The 18,662-nt window shown below is 46.3% G+C and overlaps 1 protein-coding gene across 1 annotated transcript in view; it reads right to left on the bottom strand.

Annotated features, from left to right (window-relative positions):
* Nucleotides 1-8,989: 8,989 nt before the first annotated feature.
* The window catches only part of LOC105559733 (T-box transcription factor TBX20-like), a 70,368-nt gene continuing 60,695 nt past the window's right edge, over nt 8,990-18,662 (bottom strand). Inside the window, exon 6 of the mRNA XM_012008256.1 lies at nt 8,990-10,913. Coding sequence (XP_011863646.1) covers nt 10,484-10,913 — 430 coding nt within the window. The 3' untranslated portion in view covers nt 8,990-10,483. The remainder of the gene's footprint in view (nt 10,914-18,662) is intronic.

Here is an 18,662-nt window from a genome sequence, read left to right as displayed (position 1 = left end):
TATTTGCCGGTTTCCGGGAGGGAAAAGATGCCGAGAGCGATGACGAAATAAAAGTTAACATGAAAAGTGGCTGCGGTCGAGGTAGGGACTCGTGACGTATAAGCAGGTAGAGAAGGTATTCATGATATGATTAGGATTTTCGCCGCTTGTGGATACGGATTAGGAAAGATTGTAAATAAGATCTGACCAGGGGCGGATGAAAAGCAAGATTTATGGTGAAAATATTTGTGCGTGTATTCTCACGCAGTTGGGTGAAATAGCGCGTAGGAGGGGGCGTGTGGGGCCCCATTGACGATTCTGCTGAAAGTTACGTCGTAAATCCCGCGCATTGTCGGACTTTCAAGAGGAAACCCGCAACACTATTGTGACACGCCTCGTGGGCTGCTGTAAATAATAAGTCTCTAACCACCCTCACCCCTACACTCGTCTACTTTGATCTCGATACCTGATGTTTCTTTCGGAGGCAGTCGACTCTTTTCGGCCTTTTTTTCCGCCTATTAATGTCGACAACCGCGAAGATTTTTTTAGGCTCGCCAAGATTTGTTCGAGGCGAATTGTCTGTTCGGCGTAAAAATTTGTATACTTGCCGATCTTTTTAGGAGATTGACTTTTTAAAGAATACGGTTCAAAGATATTTCCGGGTGTCTTAAAAAATGTTCCACTTTGTGCACCGCTACTGTAACAGTGGCGTACGTCTTATTTTTTTTGCTAATTTCTTATTTTTTATCGCTACAGTTTCAATTTTTTTTCGAAGCAAAAAAGTATGCGGACTGTCGGGAGCTTTGACTTAACGTTCGTGTAAAAAATATTTAAAAAAAACTGTCCATACCACCCAGAACATCTTTTTAGTACCTCAAAACTTTTTTTAGATTCTTGTGTAATTGTAACTTTGACAAAAGCGGCTATTTGAAAGAAATTGTTAAATTAATTTATGCTATAATGCATGAAAATTATGTTTACACATTCTCCGATTGGTTTCTATAATAATTTATCTCGATCGTGAAATCCCGCATTATAATTATCATTATTTATTACCGAAGTGCACAATTATGCATATCCATGCTATGCATAAAGGTGCGAATTTGCCGGAGAAGTATCGAGCGAAAGAGGGATATGCGAGTGCGTTCGAAACCGTTCGGATCTGTTGAGTTTAAATCCCATAAGCGGCTATAAATCTGGCCGCGCTAAGCGCATTATTGTCACATAGTTGCATCATAGAAAATCTGCATTTACGACACGGTTTGCAACAACGACTCGTTGATCCAGACAGATGGCCGCCGGAGAAAGAGAGACATTCTTACCGCTAACTATATAACTAATGCAAATCTAGATAGAGTATCCGTAATTGACCATTAACGTATATTTTAGTGCGTCTACTTAACACTCTGTCTTTCAGTGACTAGCGCGAACAGGCGTCCACTTATTCTTTGTATCTTCATACGAAAATAGAAATCTTCATCGAAATTCGCGAAGTGTGTTCTTCACATTTATACAACAAAAAATCGCGACCGTCAATTTGCAGTAATATTATGTACAAAGCAGTACAATTAAATAAGTAAAATTAAAAGGACAGATTTTTCGTATTTAATATAATAACGTGATTTCTCGAACAATTATTGTTCTCTGTGGAATTTTGGAAAATTGATTTGCTCCTCACTTGTTCGTTGCAATGCATTCAGAATTCGTGCTTACGTCGATTTTTCAACTACTGAAAGACTAAGACACCCATCACTCCGCCTGCAGCTGTTAACGAAAATTATCGTGACCATAACTTTCATTCTGAAAATAAAATTTCCGTGATGAACGATAGCATTCGGCCCGAGAAATTTGATCTACGATAAAAGCCTGTTTATGCAATCGTCTCTAAACTGTAGCTAGATGATAGCTCGTCCGATTATCATAGTCTGCTGACTTCGGGGACAGTTAATTCTTCTCCGTCTCGTATGAGCAGGTGCGAAGAACGACCCAGCTGACGACGAGGTTAATCGTCGCTCTCGTTATTCTCTCTTCTTCATCTTCCATCGGTCCTCCGAAGTGGCCGTTCGAGCGGTATAATCTCCTAAACGAGCTAATTAATAATCCGTCGACTGGCTAGCAAGCTCTGCTGGATTATTCTCTCTTTCCGTCTGCCACTTCGGGTCCCTTTCTTTCCTCAACACTTTTATATAAAATTGCCGTTTCCTCCACTGATTTTCTTCCCGAACTGAAATTACTTCATAAACGTCTTAGCATTCTTCAGGGAAAACCCAGAGACAAAGCGGCGCGCGAATTTGTCTTCGCATAATCACAGTCGGCGATGAATTTCTGCTGCTAGAGCATGGCCAGATTGTAATTGATCGCGTTTCACGGTTACTTTTATAGCGCGAAAGAATGCGTCGTAACCACCTGGCGATGTCGATGAGAATAATTCAGTATGATGGCTCGTAAAACGTATAATAATATAAAAGTAATAAAGTCTTTTTGAAACATTGCTAGCTCATACATGTATGTGTATACGATTATACATCAAATATATATTGTATATATACATAATGGCGATAAATTTACACAACAATAAAAATTCTACAATCTCGTACGTCTAACAATTCCAGAGAATACTCTTGCGATGTGTTTGCAACGTAAATTATTACGAGAACTAAAGAACGAAACGCACGACGAGACGCGTGGACGGTTCTTAGAAAATAACATGGCGTAACGATTCCGCATTTTATCGTATCGTCTTCTATTTCGTCATCTAAAACATGAACGGAATAGAATTACGGCCTAAAAATGCGCGGTCTTACATTTTTCGTTCCGCTGTCGTATCATATCGACGCGTTCGTTTCACGGTTTGCGGTCGTTTGCACGGTTCCCGCCGCAGCTGCGTTCGGCTCGCGCTCGAACAAAAAGAGCCACGGGGATATCGAGATGCAGGGGCGTCACCTACCGAAGTAGCAGGATGCGTTAAGAGAAACGTCGCCGGCTCTGCGAGCGTGTGCGTGCGTGCGTGCGTGCGAAAGCGAGGAAGGGAAAGGGAGAGATCTCTCGGGCAGCCACCCACGGAGCCTCCGACGGCTCTCTTCCTCGGGTCCTACCGTTCCGTTTTCGTATCCCATTCCGCTCGGGTTCTGCGCGCTTGCGCCTCGTTGTTTGTTCCGCCGGCGGTGATTGCGATAATGTGAAATTATTAGAATCCTCGGATTGCGATGGCGGCTGTTATCTCCTCCAACAAATGCCGGGAACGATACCTATTTTTTAGTCACCGGCTCGTTTGTGAAGATTATTTTTCTACGAATACCTCATCTATGTGTTCGTTGATTAAAAACAGATCGACTTGCAACATGTAAAGTTGAGGCAATCAAATTTATGACCGACGGAATTTCGTCGAGGGCGAAACCGCTGACCAAAATCTCGTACACCGATGCCCATTAATGCCCGGTGGGCATTACTTTATCTTATTATCTTATTTAATCTGATTTATTTTGTTTTATCTTATTTTATCTTTATAATGTCCAATCTAATGCCCAAAATTCCCCAAAAGTGCAATACATCTGTACACCACAATGCCCTCGGCGGCTGCTCCCTCGAATTTCGCGAACTTTCTTCACGAATTTTGGTATATGTTTCGAACTCTCGAACTAAATTTGATCGTGTACAGTTTCTTTCCGCCTTTAGGTCCAACATCGGGGTATATTTTTATATCGTAGATCATATCTTAAATTATCTTCCCGATGTGTGGGGGATGTGGTCGGGCCACGAATAGCGTTTAAATATAATTTAAGGGCTCGAATTCACCGTCTTCGTTCTCACCGATCTCATAATCGACCGTAATCATTTTTTCCGACATTTCTCCGGCGATGTTGTGCAGCACGCGGGTGAACCGCGGTTGGTGGCGGCATTAGCGGCCACGTTGGTATTAGTGGCGCGTACGTATATATTGTGCTTACAGTGAGAGAGTAAGAGAAGTAGAAACGCGCGAGGACCCGATCCGGACGCGGTCCCGCGCGTCGCTACTTACTGATATTTATTGCGCCCAGAAATGTGTACGGGCCGCCATAAATCTCCGCATTCACACGGAGTTCCTAATTTACATATTCTCCGCCGAGTGCTTCTCTCTATTTCTCTCTCATTCTCTTCCCCCTCGCGTTTCTCCTTCCTCCGCGACTTTCCTCCCGTCCTCTTTTCTCGCTGCTGCATCCCCTGGCCTCCCCGTCTACGCGCGACGCGTCGTCTTCTTATGACGCTCTCCTTGAATTTTCTTCCCTTTCCCGTCTGGCTTACGCCGACACCGGCACCAACCGAATTATGTTACATCAAATAAAGCGCTCGCTCGGTACCGCGCGAAATGTTGCCGAAATTGAAAGAAATAAATGAGACATGTGACGTGCGAAGTGAAGAAACGCTTATTTTAGAGGCTGCGACGACTCTCTTTTCTCTTTTTGACTTTGAATGACGTTCATCGAAATCGCAAGCCACCGAAAATAGGAATATTAGAACTTAATCTAAAAAAAAGAGAAAAAAAAACGGAGGAAGAAAGAATTCGAAGACAACGAGCGTGGACACCGCCTTTCGTAACGCGCTTCTTAATGGTGCATTAACCTTTGCCGGCCCTCGAAATAGCTCGTTCGATTGCAATTAAGGTATCGATCGTAAATTCGTTCGCCCCTGAAGAACAACTTGTAGCGAAACGAGCAGCTCGTAAGAACTCGCCCCCGTCGCACTTTCTCCGTCTCGGAGCTGTCAGAAGCGATAGTCATTTTTACAAACCGCTAATTCGTTACCAACTTTTATCACTGCGCCCGTAATTGCATGCCGTTCCGGCGGGCCTTCATTACGTACCTAAGCACTTTCAATGTTCATCGATCAATCGCGCGGCTTCTAATCTTCCCCGCATCAACGCATACGCGTTTATTTCCTGTTAAGATATGATCCCAATTTTTGTCTCGGCTTCTTTTTCTCAATTCCTTAATGAAAGATCATTATCTTGCGTATCGTTACATTTTACTAGCAGGAAAACGTAAATAATTAAGTGCTGTAAATGTCACGGCCTACAATTTCTGACATTTAAAGGGGACTTTCTGCGCACGCAAGTATTTCTCGTAATTTATAATTTCTAACGGCATAAATAGGAAATGACTGTTAATTTCGTCGTCGGCTTCGTGCCGTATCGACTGCATCGCGATTTTATCGCGATTAATCACCGGCAATCTCGACGATTAACCCCTTCCGCACTTGCAGCGCGGGAGGATGAAAGCGCGTCTCTCCCGCGCGAAGTACGACGAGGTGGGCAAGGGTTAATACTTCACCTCCATCCTTCCTGCCGAAATCATCGCGGAACGAGGCGTGAGAAAACGATTATGCCCGGCGAAGCCGCTCTCTTGTCGAGAGGCACCCGCCGATACATTATAATGCGTATTTATGCGCTCGATGCTGCGCACGTATGCGTCGCACGCGTGTGCGGCTGGCGCGGGGGAAAAAGGAAAACGAAAGTGGCCGGCCGAGAGAGATGGAGCGCGAGGCGGGAGGACGCGGGGCGATGGAGAAAGGGGGAAAAAGTGCGCGGGAGGGAGAGAGACGCGCGGATGCAGGACAGGCAACCGCTCGGGGGTGGGAGTGGATACAGCGCGGTGGAGGAGCGTCTTCCCCGAGAGAGAGCCTCGTAAAATGGAAATCAATTACATCTACACTTAACCACTTAAACTGGTTTCGCCACGGTCCTAAAGCTCGGCTTCTCTCTCTCCCTCTCTCTCTCCCCCCCCCCCCCTCTCTCTCTCTCTCGTCGCACGGGGATGAGCAATGTGTGCGAATAGTTGCGCGGAGGGAATGTTACGCGAGGTATCGAGGAAAGAGGGAGGGGGTGAGGAGAAAACGAGGGGAGGAAAGTATCGATGAGAGAGAAAGGGAGAGAGAAGAAAAATGGGGGGTTACGTATAGAGCAACCGGTGAGCATCGCTAGGGGCTTCACCCTCTCCTCTCCTTTTCTTTCTTCTCCCCGTTGGTATTCTTCCTTTTCTTCTTCTTCGTCGTCTTCTTCTTCTTCTTCTTCTCCTCGTCTTCTCCTGTTGTTCTTCGTCGGTCTGCGGCTCGCCGCAGATCATTCGTATCAACATAATTACAAGCTCAGGAGCCGCCTCTCTGTTTCTCTCACCTCGCTCCACCCATCACGACGTAACACACGATCGCTTTCGCGCCCCGGTGAAACCGTTGTCTTCTTCTTCTTCTCCGCCGTCCTCTGCTCCTTTCGCGTTTCTTCCGACCGTGGATACCTTCTACCTGGCCGCCGCGTCCTCCATCGCTAACTCAACGGGTCCTTAAAAGACTCTGCCGAGTACTCGTTGAATGTCTTCGGAGTAATTGGAGAACGCCCCGCGTGCAATTTAGATGTTCAACCTTGGTTTTCTTGTTTTTATGAATAAAAAAAAAGCATTATTAAGCCACTCTCTCCTCGCATGAAGTTCGTGAGGATTTTAGATCTGCCTGTTTATTAAATTCCAAGAAAGAGACCGAGATTATCTTCGCAGAAATTTTTAAGTGGATTGCCCCGAAAATTTATTATTTCATAACCTTCAGTCATTGGCGCTTAATACTTTCGGTAACATTTTAAAGATTCTGTATCACTCGCTTGTGCAATAAAATGTATGGATACAGCGCGAACAGGGCGTGGAAAGTGGGTAAATGCACTTCATCGTCGCTTGTGGCTCAATTAACCTGATCGCGTTTTATTTTTCCAATTGAGTTACCTACGGCCGGAAGTGTCATCGTACACATCATGAGCAATGTGCGTTCTCGTTATTGGCGTCTGGTTCAGCGCTTTGTATTTCGCGTTCGAACGAGGGTTAAAGGGCGTCTCGTGTCGCCGCGGCTGCGCTCAATCGCGCGAAACAGTTGCGGTGCGGCGACCCGACGCGCCCAACGACGCGACGTGAAGCAACCGTCGCCACGGAGGAGAACCATACCAATGCGATACGGCGATAGCGACACGCTGCCGATGCCGAGCCCGAGGGTTCGAGTGACAGAAAGAGAGAGGGAGAGAGTGAGAAAAGGTGTTAGTCATGGAACGAGCCGAGCCCTTAAAGCAGCCGCATCTGAGAATAATTGCTCGCTGACAGGCCGTGAAATGAATTTATTTAATTTCAGATAGGTATAACAGAATTACACGGCAGTTGAAGGTGCGATGAAGCCTGGGTGGCGCGGCGAGGGCGTCACCGGGTGAAGAAAGAGTGGGTGACGGGAGATACGCGCGGTTCTCCCTCGAGTCATCCACGAAACGAGTGCGCAAGGTGCACGAAATCCCGCGGTGCGCGTAAAAGACGATGCTGACGCGACAGAACTCGTGTCCTTCGTCAAACAAGCTCGTAAAATCACATAAAATTAAATTCATAATAAGCAATTAATTAACAATAGCAAATCTCACTACAGTAGGAACTCGTCGTATCGATTTTTTTCTTGCTTAATATTTTAAGGATTCTGTAGGATTTGAGTCGAAAGCAGGCGCGTGTAATCTCAATTAGACGTTTCTCAATAACGACAGATCGTTTATTTGTGGAGGAAAATACAAAGAATGTGAAAAAGAGGGGAAGAAGATTAATTATAAGAAACGCAAAAAGTGTAGGCGATTGAGTGGTCGGATGGTTAATGAAAATTCATTTATTTTCGTCGTGCTACATCAAGGAAATACGGCGCTGAACTACTCGCTACCATAGAGGTTTCTTTATATACAAATTGCACCGTCCTATGGCAAGACGCGCATTAATACTATCGCGGTATATCATACAGTTACGTCGAATCGTTCTCTCTCTCTCTCACTTTCACGCACGATTTCGCACTCGCTCTCGCATTTACATATTCAGCGTACGTACATACATACATGCATACGTATACATGCAATCATCACGTTACAACATCACGTTATCAACAAGATACCTGTTCCTTCTAATGAGCGTAAAATTACTATTTACAGATCGAGATCGAACACCAGAATACAAAGATCCTCTTTGATACTCGCAAATCTCTACGATGAGATATTACGCGAACACGGGGCGAGACGCGTTCTGGCGCTAAACCGTTGGAACAGTCGAGATTTACGGTAACTCCGACCTGCGAAGAAATCGATTTTCGCAGCCTCGAGTATCCGAACGATCGGGATGTCCGTCAGATCTTTGAATGTACAATTGTGTGGTTTTCTGCGGACTCACACGTTCTCGTGTTGTTTTCGGGACTTTTGGAAGTTTGAGATGAACGAACGTATGCGAACATCTCTCGCACGCAGTTCGGTTCTGCAACTTGCTGGGATACCTGCTAGTTTGCATATTCGGATAAACCGTGATGCTGGCGCGAAATTTCAGCCGCTGCACCACCGATACGTTCGCCCCGCGCATAATATTAATGGAACGACATGTATACACAGAATTACATTTATATATTATATTATATAAATATCTATGCGTGTTACACAGACGGTCCGCGATTAACACACTGGGCGCTAGGGATAGTTCTTTGGTTGCACCTGGATGTTAAAGGGAAGCATGAACGTTAAGAACACGCTTAAGCTCGCAGTCGCAAGCGACTCATCGTTCTTCGTTGCTCTGTAAAAGGTATGCATCACACAACTCAATTACATTACGCATAATCGATGATAGAACTAAATAATATATCTGGTACGTATAATAATAATAATGTTACTTCTAAAAATTATTAACAAAGAATATACATTTGTGCCAAGTGTTCATGTTCAAGAAATAAATATATTCAATCTATACTTCTCTTTTCTTAATAATATGACGTAATAATTAATAGAATCTTGAAAGATTAAAAATTGAACCTTGCAACACTAGCTATAATATATTTGTCACTGATATGTGTCGTTATAAAGTAATTAAAGTAAATCAATAAGAATCACGTTTTCAAGGAGCGGTAGGAGTAATATTTGAAAAGTAATTTTTTTAACATCCCTAATAGCACAGAAATATTTTAAAAGGTTAAATATATTTTAAAATCTTTTTAAAATACTTTACAAATATTTTAAAATATATTGAATCTTTTAAAATATTTCTAGGGATGTGAGCTTAATTTTTCGACCAACTTGAAGAATAATAAAGAGAAGATGAATAACAAAAACACTCATTGGAAAAATGTATATGTCGCAATTAACGTAACGATTTGCCATCAATTGCACAATTTATTTTTCTTATTTATGTCCTATTTACGGCCGCAATTAATTATTCTTTTCCAATTACATCCTGAATTTCGCATTCGTTTGTCACTATAACAAAAGTGCAGTTACTTACATGAGATGTTACTTACTTCTGTATCGCTACGCGCGTTTATCGATAACGATAAAGTGTATGCGCGTATACGCGCCCTTGGTTCCGTGAAATTTAATCCGCGAAATAGAGTGGACAAGCAAGAAGACCCTAGGTAGCTCACGAGGAACACTACCGACGCGATCAGAGCGACTTTGATTTTCGCTTATTCCCTTCTGCTTTTTATGAGAAGAAACGTGGTAACATACATTTTTCCGTACAGGCCTTATTTGCGCACCAGGGGACGCCAAGGTTAGAAAAAACGTTTTACGATCGATACAGGATAAACTATATCGATGACTCGAATAAAAGATCTCGTCAAGCAGATTCATACACAGAGTTTTATTTACCTGTGGTTCGTAGATTCATAGTTCGTGAGATTAGAATGAGCCATTGATCAATATAATTATATAATTATTTAACCAATTATATGATTGCATGATCAATTATATTTTTTTAACTTTGGCGCTGCCTGGTGGCCAAACTAAAACCTATGTAGAAAAAAATTAACAAATTGTAACCCACATACAGAAAAAGAAGTGTTATCACATCTTTTTCCTATGAGACACCTGAGGAAGTAGAATAGTCGCGAATCAAGTAGTTCGAATTGTTTCGTTCGTGTTCCTACCTGTTAGTAGGAAATGTAGGCCCGGCAAGCGAAAGATTCCACGTTTCGGGGCTCGATCACGAAAATTTTCCCCTAGCGCGAGCTCGTAAAATATTTCTTTGGCGAATATCGAATTCGTTAATGAAACTATTCACACCGTTCACGCGTTCGCGCTGGGGAAAAAGATACGTGGTTAAGGCCGTGGGGCTCGATTCTTGAATTCATTCGAAGGAGAAACGTACACGAAAATTGTGCTCCGACAGAAAAGTTGCGAGTCGATTGGTCAAAAGCCACGCGAATAGCCAATCAACTTGCGGCTCTTCTGTAAGAGCGGAATTTTCGCATACGTTTCCCCTTCGAATGACTCGAAGAATCGAGAGCCCCTGGTCTAGTCTTCGCGAAAGTCACTACGCTGCGCGTCTTGGTGCCCGTCTCCCCGAGGATACACCCTCGCTTATTACTACATTGAGTTAAAAACGTGTCGGAACCATTTCGGTTCCAGTCCCGATGTCGGTGTCGGTGCCACGAATCACAGAGAGAGGGAGAATGAACGATGATGTCGTAGCCGCTGAGTCGCCAGCGCCTATGGGGATCGCTAATTGGGGGATGACCGGCATATCGACGGGGACTCGCTGCGGAGGCAGCCCTCGATCGGATAGGGCGTATACCTAATCGGGCTCCTGGTGGGCGACCGTCGCGACATCAGCGATGTTGTCCAGGGCCACGCCGGATACGGGAAACAGTGGCTGGTGGAGAAGGGCGACGGCGAGCCGGTCCCCGGCGTACATCCCCCCCTGCCGTACAAGATCGTCGACGCGGGCGACAGCCAGGGCGCCAACACGGCGTTCTCGTGCTGCTGTTGCTGCTGCGCGGACGGCTGCTGCTGTTGCTGCTGCTGTTGCTGCTGCTGCTGCTGAAGAGTCGCGGCGGCCATAGCGATCGACGGCATAGCGAGATGTTCGTAGATTCTCACTGATGGCACGCCGCATCTCACTAACTGCTGTTCCATCAGCTCCATAGGATCTCTGGAATGATAAAGGGCAGAGGGTGTCGTCAGCGTGCGATTCGAAATGTAAAGCGGATCTCGTAATCCTCCCTTTTCGTGCTCAACTTTGCGTCTCGCGACTAGAGAAGATGTCCTTTAGATTATTTTAATTTATGAGCGACGCAAGGTTTCATCACGCGTCGTGCACTATCGTGTGCACGACATTCTCTCGGACTCGGGCATTATAATACACACGTTTTCAAAGCACACATTACAAATCGCAGTACTTACAAATGTAATGGCTCGAGTCGTAATTTCGCCGGAGATGTTAAGCAAGAGAGAAATAACCTCGCGTCATTAATAATGTTAACGGAATAATCGAATAGACAGTCGGGCGAAAAGACTCGTTTAAAGTCCGGTGCACAAACCGCGTCTGGGAATCGGCATTGGGATTAGACGAGGAATCGAACGGAGCGGCCGCGCGATCGTGCGACCGAGGGGTCGCGATCCTGCACGCGGCGAATCGACCGAAACGGCAAAGATCGCGCCGGCCGAGCAAATAAATCGTCTGAAGCCGCGGGAACGCGAGACAGAGCGAGATAAAATCGTCCGTTCTTAAGGCGAGAGAGGCGGCCCTCGCCGGCTGATTAATCGATCGACGTTATCGGCATTAATAGCACTTAAAAGGGAGTAAATCAATGAGATTCCTTCACGGACGCGCAGAGTCGACAGAGAGACAAGACCGAGAGAGAATGGCGGGTAATTAAGACGAGCTTTTCTCTCGTAGAGAGACGTGCGCGCGCGAGGTGGCGGCGACGAGCGGGAGGGGGGGGGGACGGCGCAAGAGCCTCTTTCTCCCCCAAAGCAACAAACGTGATGGATGATTTCGTGCGTTAGGCGCGGGCTTAATTAGGGTTAATTACGCGCGATTGTGCGCGGACGCGCCTTCGTTGCTTCGTTACTATCGCGGCAGGAACGCTAACGAGCGGATTATTGGCCGATCACGGATGAAAACGCGTCGCGAACCGGCGATAGGGTCATTCTGTATGTCTTTCTTCCCCCCTTCCTCTCTTTCTTTCTTTCTCTCTTCCCCTTCGCGCCGTCGATAATTAACGACCAAGTCTCATAGCGCGGAATCACGGCGAGTCACTTCCTACTTTCGTGATTACGCGCGGGAGCGGCGTATAGGGACACGCCGATTATCGGCCGGTCTATCTCAATTATTAAGGCTTCATTACGATATCGCGAATCCGAGGCGGCGCTTCGTAATTGCTTTCGATTTCAAGCCCGGCGAGGTAAAGACCGATTGCGCAAAGCCGAAGGCCGCAGGAGCGAATCAGAATGCTCGATGGACTCTCGACGTGGCCCGAAGGAGTTTTCTCAGTCGTTTTCCGCCACTTAAGGCGAACGAGTCGAATTGGTTCGACGCCAGGTAGACCGAGACGTTCATATCGCGCGATTGGCAAACTTCGAGCCAATAATCCGCTTCGTTACTTTAATTTTACACCCGTTTGACCTCTTAATTGGCCATGACGTTTCTTCGGCCGTCTTCTCTTCGGTTCGTAAAAATTCGTAGTACTTGGAAAAACGTAAAATAGGCACCCGTCTACATTTTTCCTCCCGGATCACGTAATATGTTAAATATTGAGCTCAGACCATCGATTGTGAACGAAGAATAATTCAGGAATATAATTTGATAATCTTAGAAGATAAATTTAAAAGATAAAATATTTAGACACTAACACCCTGTCACGGCTCTTAGTCCTTTATTCCTTTAAATCCGTGTTAATCTTAGAAGAGCTATAAAAAGCCGAACCAATTCCCATGAATGTTTAACGCCAGCAATCTAACTTGACTAATATTTCACTCGGGGAAGATGTAGAAAAAGCGCCCTTTCTCTTAAAATTAACACCTGGCAAACAGCCAGGAAGGATGTTTATTCTGCGTATTTTTAATATCCCTCGAGATTTGGCGATTTGCTCCGAGTCTCGTTGTCTACTCGATCTCGGGATCTTAAGACGAAGGCAGCGTCGATGGATGGCTACCGGTTCTTTCGCGCTTCTCGGAAGTCAAGTGGCTGAGAGACAACTTGATACTAGTATCCCGCCGGATAATTTGAGCACGGGCCGCCCACGAATGATACTTCTTATCGATCATCCAGTTCCGCGAACCGGCAGCCGTCGAGATATCCGTAGACGCCTTTCATAACTGGCGTTCGATAACTCAGCATTTCGTGCACGAAATAATTTAGGGGCGTGCATAGTAAAAAGGTTCCGGAGAACGTATTTGTTCCGGTACCGCATCCCGGGAATTTCAGGCTGTGCCTTCAGTCCGCGCCCCCGCGAAAGTATACGCTATCCGACTGTCGCGAGGAAAAGTCATACAGTCCACCCGTAGCTTCGTCCGCGAATCGCAGAAGGGGCGGCGCGACGCGAAGAACGCAATTTCGAAGATAGGAGAAAGATTAGCGTTTCTCGTCGAAAATCGTTAGCCCTGTTGCGTCGAGCGATTGCCGTTCGTGGAACATTCGGCGCGACAAAGCACTTCATCATCTCACGCGAACCGACGTCGTCGGGACCGTACAATTCAATCCCCCGACCGGCACCCGTAATGATTCTGTCTCCGTGGACCAGAGCCGGGAGGGGCTGGCTCTCGCGGGTCTAGTTACCCCGGAGGTCACCAGGCCAGGCGACACCCAGTCAAGGAGAGAAGGGTCAGCCTTCGGTAGTTGCCAGCCGGCACGTCGGCGACGAGAGCCCCGACTCGTAAAGCCGTAAAAACGGTGGTGTGAGGGCGGGACAAAATCACCGTGACTGCGCGAGACTCGGTGCACAAAAAATAAGAGAGTCGCGAGAAATAAGATCTGCCGGGGGGGGGGGGGGGAGGACTCACTCTCAACGATTCCAGCAGGATCCTTTACTATTTTACATCTTTATTTTACTATTCTATCTCTCTATTAGAGAGGGCTCTGCGCGCATGTGTGTTTAGATGTGCGGGCAAAGTTAGGAAACTCGAGATAACTTGAGGAAGTTTTCTGAAGATATCAAGTGGCTAAGATATTACCAACTGTAACGTACTTCTCGAGCGAATAATAATGCAGAAGCGATGTTACGTACCGAAGCGTTACGCGGTGGAAAAACGTCTTTATCTTGAGCGCTATTGCAGGAGAAAGAGGTCGAAACCCGGTTGAAAATCGCGGTGCGTTCCCTGTGAAATGCCGCGGTGACCAGCCATTCGCATCCGGTGCCGGCAACATTCTGCGTATATCGCGTGCTGTATTGATACCCGATCGAATCGAGGGGAAGCGGGACGAGGCGGGGCAAATCGAGTCGAAGCCAAGAGGCCCCGTGGACGCGAGGCAGTCCGAACGTGAACGGGGGTGGACGAGGGAACGGTGGCGAGCGCTGCAGGAGCCAAGCGGAGGGACGTAGGGGAGGCCACGGGAACAATGGGTCCGGTGTGCGCAGTCCGCGTCTCGGTTACCGTTCGGCCTTACCGCTTAGCACGTAACACGACACCCGAGGAGGCGCACGAGCGTGCACATGTGCGCAGAAAATGCGCGCGCGCGCACACGCACGCACGTACGTGTGTGCACGCGATGGTACGTGGCCGCGCGAGAGTACGCTCCGAGCGGGAAAGAGGAAGAGGCTGCGTCGAGGAGGAAGGAGCCCCGGAGGGGTGAAACCAGCACGGGGGAGCAAGGGAGGAATTAGGGGGGCCTGGGGCTAATCGCCGTCCACTCGGACGTGCCGGACCACACACCGCCGCGTCCGTCCGCGGCCATTCCTCTTCTCGTTCTCGTGAAATATCGCTGTCAAGGGCCCGAACTCTATTAGCCGAGTTCCGCGGGTACTTGCCCGGGTACTTGGCCTCGTGTATCGATCCGCCGGGATCGATCGTGATCCGAGATCTCGCGGATAGCAGGATCGCGCGGAGGAGGGTAGGGCGGGACGAGCGAGTCGGTGATTTAGGCGGATCCCGAGCGTGGATCGCGATCGCGATTGCGCGATAGGGCGCAGCTTGGAAATCTTAAAACGCACGAAAGTGTCAGGCCACCGCGAGGCGTGGAGTCGACAACAGTCTCGGCGTTTAAGTATATTTGAAAAAAAAAATCACGCGTAACGTGCGCGTTCGCGGTTCGTTTGAAAGTTCTGTACATTGATAAACGAGCGCGATACACTCTGATAGCTGTAACTTTGAAGAGGAGGCGAGACCGGCGATGCTCGTCCCGGAATAGTAAAGTTTCCAAGGTGTCGGACGAGTGGAAGATTGGGGATGTAAATCCAGGGCGCGGAAGACGTTACGCGCTACCATCATTCGCCGGTGGCGCGCTATCTCTCTCAGCTTCGAAAATAGCTTAATCACACGGGGCTCGCAGAAAAATCCAGGAATCAAATTACATCGTTCGTACCGCGGAGAGGAACAGGTAGGCAGTCCCCGTCGCACACAAGGGGAAGAGGGGGAGGGGGAGGGGGGGCGCGCACGCACACACCCGTATGCGTGCATACGCAAAACGGAAATGACGCAGCGCGCTAGCAGCGCGGTCTCCTGTGCATTAAGGCCCAGGCTGCAATTCACGGCGGAGTGTGGCTATAACGCTGCGCCTCTCCCCGGCCTTGAATTATATCCTTAATGTTTTCATAAAGCTTCCTTATGTACAGACAATAAAAGCCCTAATTACAGTCGTTCGCCGGGCGAGAGAGCGGCCTCCGGGGCCGGCCGCCTATTACTATTCGCGCTATGCCAGGGCTCCCGTAATTGTTACACCGCGATAAATATTCCTCATCGATCTGACGAGTCTGCGTTTTCCCCCGTAATGGCGCGGTTACGGTCGAAACGTTCTAATTAGAGGCCACCGCCGTTACCCATTAAAATGTCCATGACGTTCTCGCGGCTACACCCCTCGAGTGCCGCCGTCCAGGAGAGACAGAGAGAGAGGAGACTAGTCTAAAAATAAGAGGGAAAAGAACATCCCACATAGTCGATTCAAATTTTTTTCCAACTACGCCGTCGCAGCGTTCGCACCGATTAAATTTATTAAAAGAGATTTTTGCCACGAGAGAAGGGAGCAGCTTTTCGCGAACTCGATGACAAGACGAGCACTAATAAACAAATCTCGAATTATTCTTAAAAAATGTACATTTATGTACATTAAGAGTGTATAATTCTTATTTCCAGATGAATTTTGCAACAAACATTTTCGCCGTGGTCATTAAATATAAATTTATTTTCTTTCATTCAAAAATTATTGCTAGTAAGATTCAGTTAGGAGCTGGATACATAAAATGTTTTATTCCGAAAAATTCCTTAAGAATATAGACTTTGAATTATACAGGGTGTTCCAGGAGGAAAGGTCCATATTCTGGGAGGTGATAGTATCGGTCATTTTAGGCAAAAATGTTCATATGAGTATACAGGGTGTCTCATTTTTAATGATCCACGCAAGTATCTCGAAAAATATGAAAGATACGGAAAAACGTTTCAAGCAAAAGTTGTATGGTTCGAAGGAGGACATAAGGTGGTGCCATTGACTGGACCTTGGATAGTCACTTGAAGGACACGTGAAGGCCACTTTCAATTTTTTAAATGGAACCCCCTATTGTTTATTATACTATCTTATTCTGCTAATTAATATGAACAACTTTTGTCCAGAAACATTTTTTAATTTGCCTAATACTTACAATTAGTGAGATATTCAAGAGAAAACTTTTCTAACTTTTTCAATGTTTAGCTTATGATAACTGTTTGTCGGAGGGAAAAGTAGTACAGGACTTTTTTACTCGATTTGCTCTCAGGAATATGCTGTTGCAATAGTGCTCCAATTATTGGCAATTTTTGTGTGTAAACGTTGCGTGTGTTACAATACACCACTTTACGTCCCCCTTCGAACTAAACAACTTTGGTGAGAAACGTTTTTCCGTGTCTTTCATATAGTTTTGGAGATATTTGCGAATCAGATCGGCGGCTTCTGGCTATTTCCTAAACTCAAATTAGCGATGAAGGGAAACATCTACAGTACGATTCCTACCATCCAGAAGGTTTCGACCGACATCCTCAAGGCTATTCCGGCCGCCGAGTACCAGACATGCTTCGACAAATTTTATGATCGCTTACAACGATGTATTGACTCAGAGGGAGATTATTTTGAATAAATATGACGAAAGAAATGCACTGCAAAGCGTCTTCTTCTTTACTTTAAACCAGTCTCATCGGAAACGGGACAGACCGTGTAGAAATGTTGAAAATGCCTCGCACATTCACAAATGTCGATTATGCAGATATGCTGTATGTTTACGGTTTCTGTGATGGCGCTATTGTTGCTGTTGACGAATACCGTCGACGCTTTTCTGCACGCAGAATTCCGAATCGTTAAGTGTTTTCCAAGGTTTTCAATACATTGCGTGAAAGTGGAACGCCTCCCAGTGTTCATGTTTCATCTGAACGGGGACGTTAACAAAATGTGCTCTATCTCGGAAACATTTTTCCTTAAAATGACCGATACCTACCTCCCAGAATATTGACCTTTCCTCCTGGAACACCCTGTATATCCATTAGGTTAATATACCTGATGGATTCCTCCTCATCTGTAATTGGCTCGAGGAGTCGCATTAGCGTTAGAATTGGATAAGCTAGCCGACAGTTATAACCGATGAAGAAAAACCATTTCCTGGGCGTAGCGAGCAATAAGGCCCTTTTTATGCGTAATCGCGTGGACGCGTCGCATCCACTTCTATCGCGAGAGGAAAGAGGAGAAAGCAATAGAACCGTGGTGGGTTAATTGGAGCAAAACTGACGGCATCGTGACGGCTTTTAGCGGTTAATAGCCGCATCCGTAATTTTCGAATGTATCTGTTGCTCGTTCCCTGAAGCCGCTCTGACAAGGAAATATGGTATATTCTCGCATGGCTTAATGTCCCGTAATTTCTCGGAGCCCCTTTCTCGTCCGAGGACCCGCGGTACCAGTCAGGTGTTACGTGGCCACTGAGGAGGGGCCCTTTTTCGGGAAACGAAATCCGCCGTTCTTTCTCACGCGAGCGTCTCCTTAAGCATCCGTTCATCGCGCAGAACCGGCGCCTAGGTAGAAGACGAGAAGCCGTCCTTCCACGTCCTTTACGTCTCGCTCTCTATCGCGTGATAGAGCCCCGACGTAATTTAATTTAGCGATCCGAGTACACGCAGGCGGCGCCTCTCACCTCGCCGCGAGTTTACGCGAGTTTACACTAATAATTCGCGCATAATATTTGCACGCCCGTTCCGTGAGCGCGCGAATAATAAAATCATGGCCGGCCGGCGTAAGAATGCAATCACTTATACGCGCCGGTGACCGCCGCCGATGTTAATTACCGGGAATCTTTACCGGTGATTATATCGCGCACGAAGATTATCCTCGGTTAGTTGCGCAGGTAGTGTCGAATTAACCAGGCCCCGATTTTCAACGGACCCGAGTGCGTGCGATGAAAGTTAATTCTTAGCTTTCGGCATGGGCCACATAGCGCGATAGGAATCGCCTACATATCCTCTTAAAATCTTCCTGAAAGCTCCGCGTAATAACATTACCGCGAGGAATAAATGCACTGAGAGAAAAAAATAATTGCTACAACTATAAAAATGTGGTCAAATAGCACCTCAACTTTTTGTCAATGGTTATAGAAATTTTAAAACTATAGTGAATTGAAATACAAAAATATTGTCAGATTTATCAAATAATATGATTAATACAACTATATAAATAACGTTGTTGTTGTTCTAACATGATTACCTCAACTATATTTTTATGGTCATTATTATC

The sequence above is a fragment of the Vollenhovia emeryi genome, unplaced genomic scaffold, assembly GCF_000949405.1.
Source record: "Vollenhovia emeryi isolate VEMERY1.0 unplaced genomic scaffold, V.emery_V1.0 DF939256.1, whole genome shotgun sequence".
Classification (NCBI taxonomy): Eukaryota; Metazoa; Arthropoda; class Insecta; order Hymenoptera; family Formicidae; genus Vollenhovia; species Vollenhovia emeryi.
This window is presented reverse-complemented; position numbering and strand designations above follow the sequence as displayed.